Source organism: Micromys minutus (genome assembly GCF_963924665.1).
Source record: "Micromys minutus genome assembly, chromosome: 11".
In the NCBI taxonomy this organism is placed as follows: Eukaryota; Metazoa; Chordata; class Mammalia; order Rodentia; family Muridae; genus Micromys; species Micromys minutus.
In genome coordinates, this window is record NC_137980.1 from 11958457 (window position 1) to 11974834 (window position 16378).

Genomic DNA, 16378 nt, shown 5'->3' on the forward strand with positions numbered 1-16378 from the left:
GTGAGACCTTTTAAATTAGAGTTTTATCGGTGACTAGCCCTCCTTCACATTCTTTCTACTAAAGGATTTAACTTGGTAAAATAGCCACAGTTAAAAAAAAAATCACTGAGCACTGATTTTCCTGAAGAATCACTCTTAAAAACATGGAGTGCTTTTTATTTTACTAGCTCCCAGTTAACAGAATGAAAACAAATTCAACAGAATTGTCATAGACATTAAATAATACTAAGGTTCATCTGCATGTGAGCTTCAAGGTGTATCTTTCTTTCATTCATACACACAAACAAATATCTGTGCACACGTGCGTGCACAAGGGTCTAAGCTTACAGTCCTAGCAGGTATTGGCACCTAGATGATATATGGAGAAACTTGTGGATGTCTTAATTTATACAGACTTGTGTAGCAGACTCATTCTGCTGGAATCTATTAGAGATGAACCACAATGGGCAGAAGAGCAGACAGACTTGCTGCAGGTGATGGGGAGGCTGAGAAGTCTATCATGCAGACTTTGTAAATGCTGGCTGCCCGTCCTCGACAGTTCCAGCTTGTGCTTCTGGGTATCTCAGATATGTCCGGCATTGTAGAACTTGAGTCTGTGACTGTCAGGACCCTTCTGTATCTGTCTCTGTATCCATCAGATATTTTGCTATAGTTCTTCAGCTTAAATACCATCACATTTTATACTTAAAAATCCACTATATTTTGGATTTCCTGTAGTAGGTAATAAAAAGACTATGTTTTGGAACTATTTTGATGGTGATAAAAGCATTTATATTTCATATATACACTATTGATAAAAGTGACTTGACATCCAGGAATAATTTTGGGGGAAATTGATTAAATTTTCAACTCTATTTTGGATTTATATTGTATGAAAAATTCAATAACTGCTCTTCATTTACCCTTTTGCTCCAAACACATAATTTAATTCACAGGGGAAAAAAGTTTTATACTAAACCACAGACATCCTCTCATTGCACCTGCCAAGAAAAAAAAAAAAAAAAAAAAAAAAAAAAAAAAAAAAAAAAGCCAAGGAACTGATCTGTTGGCTTTGATTACTGTGTGTAAAGTTCTAGAAAGACTGGTGCTAACTTTAACCTTATCTACCAGGACTTTATCAAGCTTAAGGTTCCTTTTGGTTTCCTACTGTGCTTGAAAATTATCTCATTTTTGCATCTCACTATTGGGTTTACCGTGTTACATGTTTCAAAGCTGTGGGCCTAAACAACATTCCTGCCTGCACTAGTGATGCTCATATTAAAACACAAAGCATAATGTGGCCACCAGGTGGTGACACAGACTGCTCAGTATGGTAGTGCTTAGTGTACCAGCATGGGCTTTAGAGTCACAATTATTAACTCCACCTGGAGAATAGAAAAATGGGTCTCATCTGTGGCACGTCCTGTCCTCTCAGCTTTGTGACTTTCTAATCCCACCCTGTTCTCTTGTTGATCATTTCAGCTGCCCTCTGACTTTCTAAGACAAGCATCTCCAAAAGCTTGTTTTCCAGATCCCTATTAACAGCATCTAATGATTTATGTCGATGGCGGAATTTCATCAGAGATGGTAAAGTCGTGTGTAGTGGGTCCACTCGACAGACTTAGAGCAGGACCAATAAATAATTATGTGCCAGTGCACAGAATGAAGTACATGCTGTGTGAATCTGCAGAGGTATGTTCTGAAAATATCTATACCTATGCCACAAGCTGACTTGTTCAAACTCTTTTTTTTTCCTCACTGGGGACCCATTAAATCACTACTGACCTCCAAGAGCCACAAACAAAGCCCTAATGTAGCCCATGTCACCATGAGCAAGAAGAACACTATCCCCAAAGAATACAAGCAAGTTACATAAAATCCTATGAACCCACCTGCAACACACACACACCCACACACACAAGAGTATGCATGCATGCACATATATACACACACTGATAAGGAGTTAGCTTTTCACTAGATAATTATGACTCAACTCCATCTTCTAGAACACAGAGCAAAGAGTTATCTGAGAAAAAGGCCATGGGGATCTCTTATTACAAAAATCTTTTTCTCTGCCCAGCTTGCTCTGGTACACAAAAGTCACTTGCTAGTAGCAAGTTCATGTTCAACTGTTCTCCTTACATGCAGCAAATGCCTTCCCTGCAAGGCAGATCTAGGCTCTCCTGACCCATGCACTCTGCTCTGGGTCTTATTTTATTTATGTTTTACAGGAGGTTATGGTTTTTTCTGTTATCATTAGTTGAAGCCACAACTGAAGAAGAAAAGAGCTGCTTTGTTCAAGAGGAGAAAGAGACGTTTGTCTGGGCATCACAGCCCACTGGAAGCCTGCAGTTGGATTCTACCAAATTGAATATGCTGAAGGGAAAATTAATGTGGGGTCTCCCGATAGCTGTTAAAGCGGCAACGTGCCCATTATTTTTCTAGCTGCCAGAGTTCTGTGCAGGGCAGACAATCTGGCCACTCTTGAGTACAGCACTAATCTTGTGAAATGCTGTGAGCTCACTGACTGACAAAGCAGTAATTATCAACAGCCTTTCCAGAGGGATGTAAGTTACTCCCACTGTGAGACAGGGGCCCCAGGCAGAGCCTCCAGGAGCAACATGTACTCAATCCACCCGAAGCTGGGCCAGTGTGCGCCTCTCAGGCTTGTTTGCACAAGTCGTCAGTCATGAAATGCTAAGGAATAAATGCCGGAGAAAGTGCCAAAAACCATTCAACTTCTTTTTCTTTGCTTTTTTTCCATGGTTGTGCATTGCCTTAAACTAATTAGCAGCTACATTTAAACATGTGCACATGATTCTAAAGTTTCACGAAGCAGGGCTAAGGGGCCCCCTGCATTCATTACGTTTTCTTCACTTGCAGGGTCGACTTGTCAAATACAAGATGATTTTTCCAATGGTGGCAAACACTGTACTTCAGCGATTTAAACCCATCATTAGACATCTGAGCAACAAGAGCAGAAGGTATAGACAAGAGTGTTATGTTCTAGAACTACACGGTGACTCATAACATCCTGAATGTAAGATCAGAAGAAACTGTGGTTGATTCCAATCAAATGTAACCGCAACAGAAGTAAAATTTTTCATTAACAATGTCTTTGGTAGAAAGAAATCTATCGTCTTCTATTCATGAGTAATAGTTTAAAGGCTGAGGAAAGAACATACGTTTTTCTTGGCTTTGGGACTAATATAATGAAGCCCGCAAAGTTTAACATAATTAAATTAATGTTGACACTCTGTGTGACTTGTTCACAAAGATGTGGCTCTTGGCTTGGAGCTAAAACCACATCACAGATGAAGCATGTAAAAGTATCTCCAAAATCCCTCCTAAGACTTCCCAGGTCCTTAAGAACTTTAAGGTTCTGTTGGGAGAGAACAGAATTTTTAAAATATTGTTATGTCTAATTAACACACAAAATACATGTTGTTGGATATCGTATGATATATCAATACATAAAACCAACACAAAACAATATCATTAGGGTAACCGATCACCTCAAACATTGATCATCTCTTTGTGTAAAAACATTTAAAGTTCTCTCTACTTGCTACTTTGAAAGCCTTAAACTAAGGAAACAATATAGATGTGAGGGTCTTATTTTGGGTCCTTTCCTACCAAATCAAATCATGTGCATCTCTTTCTTGAGGTTAGAGAGACACAAACAAGCACAGCCCACATCTCTGAATTTGTTAACATTTCCAGTTCTTTTTCATTGCCCAAGAAGCACCTTTTGTCTCCAGAAAGGCTGTTAATGGCCCCTTAGTGCAAAAAAAAAAGAAAAATAGTAATGGTTTATCAGCTACTTTTGTCTGTCCCTTTAAAATGTCTCCAGGTTATGGGCTATTGTATTTTTGTTGTTGTTGTTGTTTTTTTTTTTTTCTTTTCAAAGCTACCTCTCACAGTGCTTTGCTTGACAGACTGATGTATCTATTTTATGGAAAAAAATGACAAAGTATCTCTGGATTTAAAAGACAAACCTAGCCTGGCAGGGGTGGTACACACCTTTCATCCCAGCACTCAGGAGGCAGAGGTAAGTATCTCTCTGAGTTTGAGGTCAGCCTGGTCTACAGATTGAGTTCCAGAACAGCCAGGGATTCATAGCACAGCCCTGTCTCTAAAAAGAAAACAATAATTTAAAGGCAAACTCACATCACTGCGGCTCTTTCCTTGTCACACTCTAATAATAGGCTAGTGGGGAAGAGAGAGAGGGTTCAGAATTTGTAGCTGCACTAGCTAGACAGTACTGAGTCACACTAAAATGGGGAGGGGGTTCAGTAATCTCAAAGAAATACGTTATTTGGATTTTCACAATTAATTAATAAAAATAATTATAATATTAATTAACCTATTTGAGTCTATAACAAAACTATCAAGTGCAAGCTAAGAAGATTAAAAGAAGAATAAGACATGACATCCCTATGGTTCAGTAAACTTATTCTAGAGTTTACTAAACAGACTGAGAAACATACCGATTTGAGAAAGACTCCCGTATCCTCCCTACAGTTGATTAAAGAGTAAAAAGAGAAATCTTTGATGGCTTCCTAACTCAAAGATGCCAATGGCCTAGGAAGACTTCACAGATACTGACAAAGCAGGAATCACTGGAGCAAAAATGTGAAAGACTTGTAGATGTTACCCAAAGAAAGACTAGAGTGTTGTTGTTGTTTTTAAGCTAGACTTCCTAAAACTTTCTAGCATTTTGTAAGAAAATGAATTCTTAGTTCTGCCCCTTTCTTAATTTCTGGACAACAGCATTTTCTTTGATGTAGTTTCATCCAAGCCTCTAATGGGTAGATGCTACTGTGTGTTTGTGTTGGGTGAAGGGTGAAAGGGAAAGGGAGAAGGAGAGCTGAAAGTAATCACTGTGAAATCAATGTGTACCACAGCTGAATTTCCAGCCCCTTGTTAGGTGAGCAGGAAATCTATCTTAGAAGATATTCAGTGTCTTGAGATGAAATTAGAGTAAGAGTTTAGAACATTCTCATCATGATGGGGCAAACGTGTAAAACCTCACAACAGTAAGAGGTCATGATTTACTAAGAGATGTGATGATAAACCAGCCTACCACCATCTTGGGCTTGAAAACCATCTTATAATAAAGATAAACTGCTTCTCAGAATTTGGCTATGTTTACCTGTGACCTTAACTATAAATGGTTCAGTCCTGCCTGTTCCAGGAATGAACAACCAAAGAGTTGTGATGGCCTGCTTTCAAACATGTCTGTTTCAGGAGGTTGTGATGACCAACTTGCTATGCTTACGTTCTACTTCTGTAGCCCCATCTCTTTTGCCTGCCAAATCCCCCATTTAGAAACCCCAACCCAGAGCTATGAAAACCTTTAGCTTCCCCCTGTCCAATGCTGACCTCTTGAACCCTGCCTTATGGAGAGGTGGTCCATGCCACACACATGAATAAATGAGTTTGTTTCAATTTGACCGTGATTTGATGTCAGTGGTCTTTTTCGCCTCAAATCTATGGGATTAAAATATTGTATCTTAAAACATAGCAAGTGAAGGTAGTTAGCTTTGCAGTGCTGATCACAGAATTTTAGATGGAAATCAGGGGAACTGGATGAAGAATCTTAAGAAAGGAGTAACAGCCCTAAATGGGATGAATCCATCAAACCTGTTCCCTAAAAGCTCAAGGCACCCCTCAGGGGAGAAGGAAAGAGGGAATAGAAGAGACCAAGAAAACAAGACCTTCCAAATAAACATGATCAAGATACGTATGAACTCTAAGAGTCTGAGGCAGTATGTAGAGGAGCTGCACAGGTCTACACCAAATGAGGTTCTAGATCTTAAAGGAGAAATGGGCATATGCCCCCATCCCTTACACAGAAGTTATGTCCAATTAGATAACACTTGTAATTGAAAATTAGCTTTTCGCCAAGGCAAACAAACCATTCTGAAGGGCACTCTACATGTCCAACAGTAGTCAACAGAAAATAAACCCACAGCATCTTTGGAGTATCTCCTCTCATAACATCATGTCAGGCCTCTGCTCATCCCTAACCACCACCCCCTCCAAGTTGTTTGTCTTATTATTCTTTTGTTTTTACTTTCTTTTTTGCATTTTTCTTCTTTCTTTTTCCTATGCATGTCCTTTGTGTACACATTATAGCTTCCAGTTAGTGTTTCTGTGAGATTCTTGAGTATGAGAGCAAGTGGGTCTCTGTTTCTTAGGCCTTCTCCTGTGTTCTTTTCCTTCCACGGGCTCATGTCATTCTATCCCAATAGCGTATGTTTATTTTATCTTATCATATTTTACTTTATATTATTACCACATAGAAGCCTGTTTGTTTTCTACTGAAGGACAGAAGGGGGCTGGATGAGACAGGAGATAGGGAGTACTTGGGAATAGTAGAGATTAATAAGGGCCTGTCACTGGCACCAGGAAATACATCTCAGGGAAAACACTTGAGACCAGTCATTTCAGTTCACAATTGGTCAAAGAAAACCAAAGAGCAATACCAGAAAAACCCTCAAATACTAACAGTCTAACTGCCTGATAAGAAAATCTTTTTTCCCACTTCTTGGGCTTTAATATATGTTTAACTTGGAGAGTTTAACTTAATGGCTTTGAATGTGTAAGGAAGATGACAAGGAGAGAAACTCCCAGCCCATGTCATTTGCCAGTTTCTAATAAAGCACAGAGTGTGCTGAGCTGCCAGGGGTGATGAGGATAAGAATGGACTGGCTAAGAAGATGCCAAGAAACAAAGTAAAAACTGACATGTGCAAAGAGAAACATAAATCACAAGAGAAACTTGCATACTCTTGTGTTCAGAAGTATGCTTGGTCAAAGTCATTAGGCAAACACGCCACAGAAATAATGAAAAGATTTTCCAACTATAACATAAACAAGAATTTGGCCTTTTATCAATATTATCAACATTTCATTACAGAGGCCAATAAAATGTAAGGATTAATCAAAATCTGAAGAATACAGGCAAATTCTGATGACTCAGCCAGACAGCATCACTAGTTTAGCACAAACACATGAATTAAATTAGTCTAGCTATGAAGTAAGATCATGTTGAATATTATATGATTATACTTTGAGCTTATTGGAAACTAAGTATAATGATTTCAATAAATGAAATTACTGATACAGAGATCTAATTAAACTTTATTTTCTGGATTATACTAATTATTCCTGGATAGTGAATAGCAAAAGATAGTATCAGATAAATAGCAAATGCTGTTTTTCTTTTGATAGCACTCTACCTCCCAAGATGCATCACTCGAAAAACTGTGAAACAAGAAGAGGAAAGAAAGCATCCTATGCAGAAACGAAGTCCTTGAAATTCCACATGGAGATTCAATTTCCCCAAGTGTAAGCAGATACTGTTTTCCCGGAAGAAGACTTGACCATTATATGGGACACAGTCAAAAGCAGAAAACCTTGGAATAAACAGTAAAACAAAGGAGCCAATAGCCTGCACACATATGGAAGTAGTTAAGACCTAGGAACATGTTTAGGAGACACCTAGGCTGTCTCAGAAAGAAAGAGGACAGAGGAAACGGTGGATTTGTGAGGAGAAAAGTGGATCAGAGATCAGTCCAGAGTAGGCAGACTAGTGGACAGCTGTGTTCTTCTGTTCCCAAATGTTCAGAGCTGGGGACACTCCTTAGCATGGTTTTATTTACTTGACACAAAGACAGGATTAAGAGGAAACCAAGGGTGTCTCAGGTTGTTCTAGATTTACCTTTATCATTTCTTTGATAAACCTTGCTTGTTTACTCGGTTTATTTGTTGCCTTTTTCAAACAAAGCCTTGTAGGAAAGGCTTAGCCCTAAGACATTAATGATACGTGTGAGTGATTAAGGCCCAGGCTCCAGTCGTTGTTCTCTGGTTATTATATCACACTACTCTGTCTTTCCTACCTTCGAAATATTCCAGTCAGATATTTCTCTTTTGAAAAACTGATATGCTCATCAGTTTAAGGAATTTTGAGACAACATCGAGTGTAGACATGATAATGAATTTAACAAGATTTTTGTGCCTACATGAAAATATGGGCTCAAATCAGCAGAGACATCATTGAAAGAAGAAGATGGGAAGACAGTTGCAAAATCTGATCTTCTGGGCCTGGCTCAGCCATTGCAAAGAGGCTATCACAGCAGCTATGGTTGCCTACAATGGGCCGTCTGAAGTCTGGGTCTTTTGAAAGTCACGTATATATCAGGGAAGGACTCTAGAGCCTTATGTCTCTCTGCTGAAAAGTTGGCTACTTATAACTTCAGGGATGGCAAGTCATTGTCTCCAGTTGTGTACCCAGTGGTGAGCACACCAGACTTCAACGCATAGTTTGAAATTCAAGGTCACACAGTCCCCTCTCATTTAATACATGGGTCACAATACAAGACAAAAAGATGTAAATGTGGGAAAGGGATGTGCAGGGAGAAGGAAAGATGACAGGGGAGAAAAGATGAGAGAGGGAGAGAGGAAAGGGTATCAGTAGGAGTAATAAAAATGCACTGTAGCAGTCCATACAAATGAAATTGTCAAGGAACATTCAATTAATAAAACAATAACAGACATTTATAAAAGGGTGTGGATTTACTTTCTTGAGCCATAGTAGAGTAATAATATCTCAAGCTAACCTGTATGTATGTGACAGAATGTATGTTACATTCCCTGAGATGTTCTTAAAACTTTATGTGGTTGCCAGAGAGAGGCTAATCTGGCCTTATTAAGCTACTTTATACGGCTGAGCAATATAGGCTTTATTCAGGTGTGGTAGGAAATAAAAATGGGGGGGAGGGGAATGAGTGGCCCAGATCTATGGGACACATGTAGTGCCGATACAACTTTACAGACTGAGTCTTGAGCTTCCTGCTTTCTCTTCTAAAGACAGCAGCAAGGATCTGCAAGTCTCTATGAGGGGTTGATAAGGCAAAGAATGGTAATCGTTAGACTTGACTAGGACTATCTCAGTACTCCGTTTAATGTATCAAACTCCAATAACGGAACGTATTGAAGCTCAATGCCTGTTTCCACTAACGCTGTTATGATTTAGTTCGGAAGTGTCTCCCACCAGCCTATTGCTTGTTGGCGGAAAGTAGTATTAACTGGGTGGAGCTGGGAATCCTTTAGGAGGTGAGACCTAGCAGGCAGAGTGTGTGTTAATAGTGGGACTTCGGAGGTGATTGCCTGGTCCCTGCATCAGCTACCTTCTGCTTCTTGAACTGCTGTGATGTAAAAACCCACCATGTTCCAGCCATTAGAAGCTATTCTGTCCTGCCCTCCCTGCTACAATGGGCTAAAACTCACTAAATCGGGGGGGGGGGTGCAAAATAAAATAAACCTTGCCTCCCTGGAATTTTTTTTCTGTCATGTAGAGAAGCCAAATTTTCTTGCCGAAGGCCTAGTGAACTTCAGTGACGAGTTGTGCCAATTTACATCCATAGTGACAGAGAGAGAACCAGCTGAGCTTCATGGGGAGTTACTCAATCAAAATTCTTAACAAAGTATGCTGTTACTCACATCAAAGAAGGATGAGCCAGAAACTGCAGACCCAGTCCTGAGCTCAGGTACCGGCTTTGTATCAACAGTTTTCTGACTCTGCACAAAGAACTCAGCCTAACAGGTGAGTTCAGTGAGGACCTATACCCAGATGTGTGGTGACTGTGCAGTGAGCCCTCAGAGTCAGAAACGAATCCTTGGGGATAACAGAGCTTCTAAATGCAGCGAGTAGTTCCTGGCTGGTTCCAGCGTGACCTTTTCCTTTTGTGGAACACAAATCCAGATGACTAGCAGGCAGTAGGTAAAATTTAAATGCATAATTAATTCGTACACAAGTGCTTAGATCTAAAACTTAAAAATTATTAATGACTTTGTCCCCTTGATCACTTTAGAACTTAATTTGCATTTACTGTCCATCTGTGTGGCTCTCGGCGTTGCTGCCATGTCAGAAATAACTGAGGACTGAGCAGGAACCATCCCTGCTGGAGAGTTAGCTAGAATATGTCTGGGCTAAGCCTTCATGGAGGTGTTTAATTAGTCTCCCCAAGTGGCTGTTAAGAACAGCATCACTGAGCATGTCCAGTGTAGCAAACCAGAACTCGGCTAGTGGTAAAACACTAACTAGGTTTTCTTGTGTTTACCACCCATCACTGTAAACAGCTTTTACCTATTGAGATCTAAGAACGTATTGTACTGAAGGGCAGCCTGACTTAAACAGTAAACTCTTCCTAAAAAAAAAAAAAAAAAAAAAAAAAAAAAAAAAAAAAAAAAACAAGGAAAAAAAAAGCAAACAAAAATGGGAGCAGTTTAAGCAGACTTAAAGTAGTTAGTATTTCCAAGGCTGTGTTTCTTAAGAAACAGAAATAGCTAATAAATGATCAATGAGTATTCAGCAGGATTGAAATGGAATGAGAATTACAGCGTTGGAAATTCCTTACACTAAAGCTGAACCTTTTTTGTAATTAAAAATGAGCCACGCTTTGTAGCAGAATTTCATGGCAAATGTGCAAGAAGAAAAAAATGTACTTTATGAAAGTCTGTCTTGTGTCTCTCTTACGGTTACTGTTTTCCTTTTTGCTTTGAAGCTAAGAAAGCTAAGGCCACCATGATCCAGCACAATGGTGCTTATCTACCCTGCCTACACAGTCTTCTCTAGTCTTCTTAAAGATGCCACAGTTCTGAGAGAGGCCACTGATGACTAGCCAAAGTAGCTGTAAACAGTTCTGTAGTCCATCCTTGTGTCAAGGAGTGATCCTAGCCAGCCCGTTGTGTACTGTGCCCAGATGTTTCCCTTCCAGCAGTATCTTACCAGCGCGCTGCCGTCAGTCCAACGGAAGTCATGTTCGAACATCTTGTCATTGAGGCCAATCCACTGGTAATCATGGCCCACACCTAAGTGACAAGGACAAATGTTGTCACCACTGTTCAAAAGTACTATTTCAAAGAAAAGTATTTTGAGAGCTATGAATTCTTTTCTCTGGTTTTTTAATTAGTTGCTCATTAAAAAAAAAAAAAAAAAAAAAAAAAAACTCTTTCCTGATTCATCTTTTTTCATCCACACAATGAGCATTAAGTTAAGAAGCACATTTTTAGGCACCATTAAAACATTAAAATGCCAGAGGCCATCATTTCCCTGGAAATTCCCTGTAATTAAATATTGTCTATCTTTACTCATGACAGAAAGTATCCATTTCCTTATCTTATTAGTCAAGGCCATTGGCAAAGATTTAGTGGTCCCCTGAAATATACTGGAAGACAGAGATTCTCCCTCACTTAAAAACACACCTCTCTTTGAAACACAATGACCATAAAGGCCAAATAGTTCTGGAAAGTCACTTTCAAAGGTCATTATCATGACATGAGTCACGAGTTAAAATATCCGGCAATAAAGTTCAAGGCACTGTAGCCAGAGTATAAATTCACAAAGAATAATTCAGACAGAAGGCATTATAGGGATACATTTAATTAAGCGACAAACTATGATTTTAAAGCACAGTGGTCTTGTCAATTTGCTACATAAAAACTAGCTGCCTCCTCTTTCCTCTGGGTTCAGATGTTAGGAAGCAGCCCTAGTACTAGGTTTTATCAGCTTTCAGTTCTCACATCTTTGTAACCATGATATCTTCTTTTCTAAAGTCAGAGGCCACTGGAGGAGGGCCCCTAGGTGGAGAGTTATCACTAGGATGCTATTCAAGACTCAGTTTTTTAATTCACAAAAAGAAAAACCCTCAAAGCAACTTTATACCTAACTTTGACAACTTGTGAAAATAATCAAAATAGCAAAGATGGTGTTAACGATCATGATAACTATATTGAGCCTTTAAAAATAACACTTTGTGTAAGGGGGGGGGGGAGGAGAATAGCATTACTTATGTTTCAACCTATATTCTATTGTTCCACCTGTCACCACTGGAAAGCCAAGTAGTAACTTCTTGTACTATATCTGAATATATCCATTATATATAAGTGAAAACAGTCATAAGGTTGACTTTATGTAGTCCGAGGTAAGAGACTTCATGAAATGAATGAAAACAGAGAGAATTACTTTAAACTGGGATCCAAGGAAATCTAAGATAGTGATAACAATGCATGAATTTCCCAATAATTCATATCCAGTACATACGATTCACAAACATTTGTTCCTCGTGGGAAAGGATGCTTGTGAGGTGGGCACCCTGCAGACGACACTCCCTTTCCGCGGCATCCCAAGTTCGGCGATGAGCAAAGTACTTGTAGCACTGCCCTTGGAATTTGTGCCAGCCATAGTCACATGTCTCAGTGTCTGGAAGGAAACAATGCCAAGATTCATTACTTACGTCATCCTAACTTGGCTCCTCAGTCCCTGTGTTGATAGGCTACCCAAATAATATCTATGCAATGTCCCTGAAGAAAATGATTCATAAGTTTTGGTCACAGTGACAAAGACATCATTATAAAGTAAGCCAACTGATCCCAGTGAAATGGGGGGTTGTTCATCGTTGGACTGAAAAGGCACCATCTAATTGTAATTCCCGTAATTACAGACAGTGTTTGAAGGAGACAAAACCAGGAGAGAAATCAGCCTAAAACCTCACAGACCACAGAGCTGCTAACTTCTTTGTATTGCTGCTAATTTCTTTTCAATAAAACTTTTCTAAGCAAATCATTCACAAGTGATAGGATGGAGACTCCAATTGACAAGGTCACAGACTGTATTTGTTCAATGATTTCGAAAGTTCTGGAAGGGTGCACTCCCAAGAGAGCTCTCTGGGAAGCTACAGCTCTTGCCATGTAAGATTTAAAATGAAGACATATCATGAGTAGGAAGCTTTGAGAAGAGAATTTGGAACATGTACTTCCTTCTTTGGACGAGAAACAACTGGGAAGTTCTGGTGCAGATACGTCAAGCTTTTGAGTTAATTAAAAGTAATGACCAAGTTCTTCGACTTAGCGACCTTCTCCCACTCTAGTAATTCAAATCTATGAATGTGTTTTCTCTCCTCCAATGAGCTGTAATGTACAGCTGTGTCTCAATAGGATAATGATGTCACTCAAACATGTCTAATTTTTACAACAGTGAATGTTAAACTGACTATGTTTAGTTCTTTACCCTCATCTTCAACATTTTTAAGAGGGACATTCTATGCCTCGGAGTCCTCACCCTTGGAGTCGGTGTAGGGAAATGCCGAGGCACGGAGGTGGAGAGGGTAATTGGGAAAGGGAGCACCTTCTTGGAAGCAAGTAGAAGGGGAGGGGGAGGAGAAGGGGAGGGGATAACATTTGAAATGTAAATACAGAGAATATCCAATAAAATATATTTTTCTAATAGAAAGGAAAACCAAGTTGCTTCTTTACTAGGATGGTTTCCTGGACGCAGTTGCAGGACATCATCTCCAAAGCATGTGGCGAGCCAGAGCTAATGCACTGCAACCCTGCATCAAGGCATTCTCTAGATGTGGCTGACCTGGAAGATAAATAAGCCCTGGAGAATAAGCCTCAAGTGTTGATGGGGATCAAATAAAGGCACCTCCCACTGAGCGCATTAACTCTAAAGTGCAGGTCATGAGATGGCAAATGCTGATTCTGTTCCCAGGAATAATCCTTATAACTGTATTTCTCCAGGGACCATGTGTCCTTCCATTCAACTCAGCAGGCCCATATGATTTCAGCACATCAGCAAAACAAACACGGTAAGGCCACACTCCACGGTTTACATGTTTGGGGCTATTGGCATACAAGGAACCCTAACGCAACCTGTGACTTTTTTCCCCCAATGTAAAGCATAAAGGTGCACAAGTGAAGACTGTCACCATTAAAGTGAAAACGCGTCAGTAGCTCTTACCTTGTTCACAGAGGGCACCCACATAACTTGGAAGGCAGAGGCATCGAAATGTATTCAACCCATCCACACAGGTGGCTCCATTCCGACAGGGGTTAGAATGACATTCGTCAAAATCTGAAACAAGATGGAAAACATGAGCAAAGCAGGGGAAAAGGTCTTATTTAGAGTGAGGCTGCCACGTCAGGATACATAATGACAACTAAATATGACTTTCAGATTTTTTTCCCCTCTGATTTTCAGATTTTATAAAAGTAAGTTAGTGCTGTGTTTTACTCAATGTTATACCCACAAAATCTCTCCTCTTTGGCCTGAAAATTTCTTTTGTGAATCTTTCTTCATTCAAACTGGACACCCTAAAGCGATTGCAAAATGGTCCAGAGTAAGGAGTTTGTTTCCACTGCTATTAGGTAAATCCGATGTGCCCTGGAGCTAATAGGAATCTCCCATCCAGTGCTTGAAATTTCGGTTACTTCAGATGTTAGCAAAATGGCAAAGGCGGTCTTGTGAAGCCTGGATGGATGTGGATTACATGAACAGGACCCATCAAAATCCTGTTCAATTAACCCACTTAATATGCGTTTCACTTACACAGGCATTTCTCTGAAATTGCTCATAGATTCCAAAGTGCTCTCTCTCTTCCATTTTAGTGGCTGAAAAAGGCTGAGTACAGCAACTCCTCAGACAGGAGCATCTTACCCAGTTCGCACTGGTCTCCGCTGTATCCCGGTGCACAGGTGCACACATAGGAAGTCTCAGTCGGATAACAGGTGCCTCCATTGAGGCATGGGTTTGTTTTGCAGCGATCCGGTCCTATCACATTCAGGAAAATAAGAACAATTAGCCTTTTCTCATAGGTTTGAATATAGTTTAGCACAAAATGTCACTTACTGCTACCATCACATAAGCATTACCGTAGGAATTTAAAGAGATACTGTATATAAAATTAACTTTACTCTGGAGTGTTCCTTGGTAAGATAACTGTTACAGATCCCTTCTATTCCTTTCTAGGATTCAATCATGACTATTTGTAAATAATGCATTATACCACATCTGGCAGCTAACATATTCTATGGCAGATTTAGTTGGCATGATAATGGCAATTGGTTTTGGTTAAAAATGATTACACATATGTGCACAGTGAATGGAAATGTATTGTTTAAACGATGTTAGTTCATGTGAAATGACTGATTACACAGAACATGCATTCTTTTAGCATATTGGCGTATTACCAGTGTTTGAATTACTATTGCCTTTTACCACTCAGAAACTGTCTTCGAAAGTGTGCACTGACGTCTCTTCTGCTACATTAACATGCCTTTTCCCAAACCACGTTCCAACTGTACTCCTTTAAACTATACTTAAAGAAAAGCAACACATGGATTAAACTCTACTGTATAAAAACAACTCAAAATACAAAACCTCACTTAAAATGAAGCCAAAACTTTATTATAACTTTTGTAAATAAAACTAACCCTCCTAGAGATAGATGCAAAAGTCCAAACCATAAATTTTCATCTTAATATAATGATTTAATGAATATTTTAAATATAAATACTTTACACTTCGGAAACATGTATTTTATTTTGTAACATTGTCTAGATACAAGAATTTTATGGAGAACTTGAGTATTATTTTAGAAATACTTAATTCCCAAAATGTCCAGGGATCCAAATGAAAATTGGAAGTTTTGCAAAACAATTTAAATTCAAGAGATGAAGCTGTACATATACAATGGTAGTTTCAAGAATATTATAAACTCCAACTCCTGAAATACATGCACATAAAGAGGTATTTAACATCTGATGAAACATAGGCTATGGAAGAAACATGACCGATTCTCAGACAAGAAGTTCAAAGCCAACCTTCTTTAGCATTAGGTCAAATCTGGACAACTAGATGAGGCTTCTGAGTCTACACATCCATTTTAAGCCGGGGAAACTCAGATACATACTCCAGTTTCTCTAAAATCTGTCTCAGTTTGTTTTTTGTTTTTGTTTGTTTTTAATACAAACAAACTTTTTAAAACTTTTGTTTCCAAAGTTTCTTAAAAACCTCCCTGACACTTGGTTTTCCACCTATTTCCTCAGTTTTAGTCTGTGACACACGCACATCTGAAGGAAATACAGTTGACTTAATTGGCCATGCTTATGGTTCAATGACTGCCTTCCTCCCCATCACAGACACCAGACACTACAGTGAGATCGGGTGACAAGCATGGGTGGGAAGAGAGCTCTTCCTGTGAGCTCAAAGCAGTGCTGGTTAAGAGACAGACTTGCCCTTTTGACACATTGTTCTTTCCCGGGGTAGTTTAGGTGGGCCTGGGAAAGCCAACCCTACAGCAGATAGGCCAGGCCTCCCGGAGCATGGGCAGCTGTCTACTGAATTAGAGTACAGAAGTAGTTGTGAAGACAGAACACTGTCTAGGTAAGTACTGTAGTCTGGATAACAGAGATATTTACCCTTCAACTGCCAATTATTTATTTCTATATCCTTACATGGATTTCAACTTAATGATAAAACAATGAAGACTGGCCAGGTGACTAGGTCATCATTATATATTTACCATAGTGAGACTCCAAAATACTCCCAG

At 39.4% G+C, this 16378-nt stretch overlaps 1 protein-coding gene across 4 annotated transcripts in view; it reads right to left on the reverse strand.

Annotated features, from left to right (window-relative positions):
• Positions 1–16378, reverse strand: part of VCAN (versican) — a gene marked incomplete at both ends in the record, with an annotated part of 75013 nt that overhangs the window by 11470 nt on the left and 47165 nt on the right. For all 4 annotated transcript variants that reach the window (XM_080924673.1, XM_080924671.1, XM_080924672.1 and 1 more), the window contains 4 exons: positions 10777–10859; positions 12091–12249; positions 13789–13902; positions 14485–14598. In XM_080924673.1, the coding sequence (XP_080780799.1) occupies positions 10777–10859; positions 12091–12249; positions 13789–13902; positions 14485–14598 (470 nt within the window). The remainder of the gene's footprint in view (positions 1–10776; positions 10860–12090; positions 12250–13788; positions 13903–14484; positions 14599–16378) is intronic.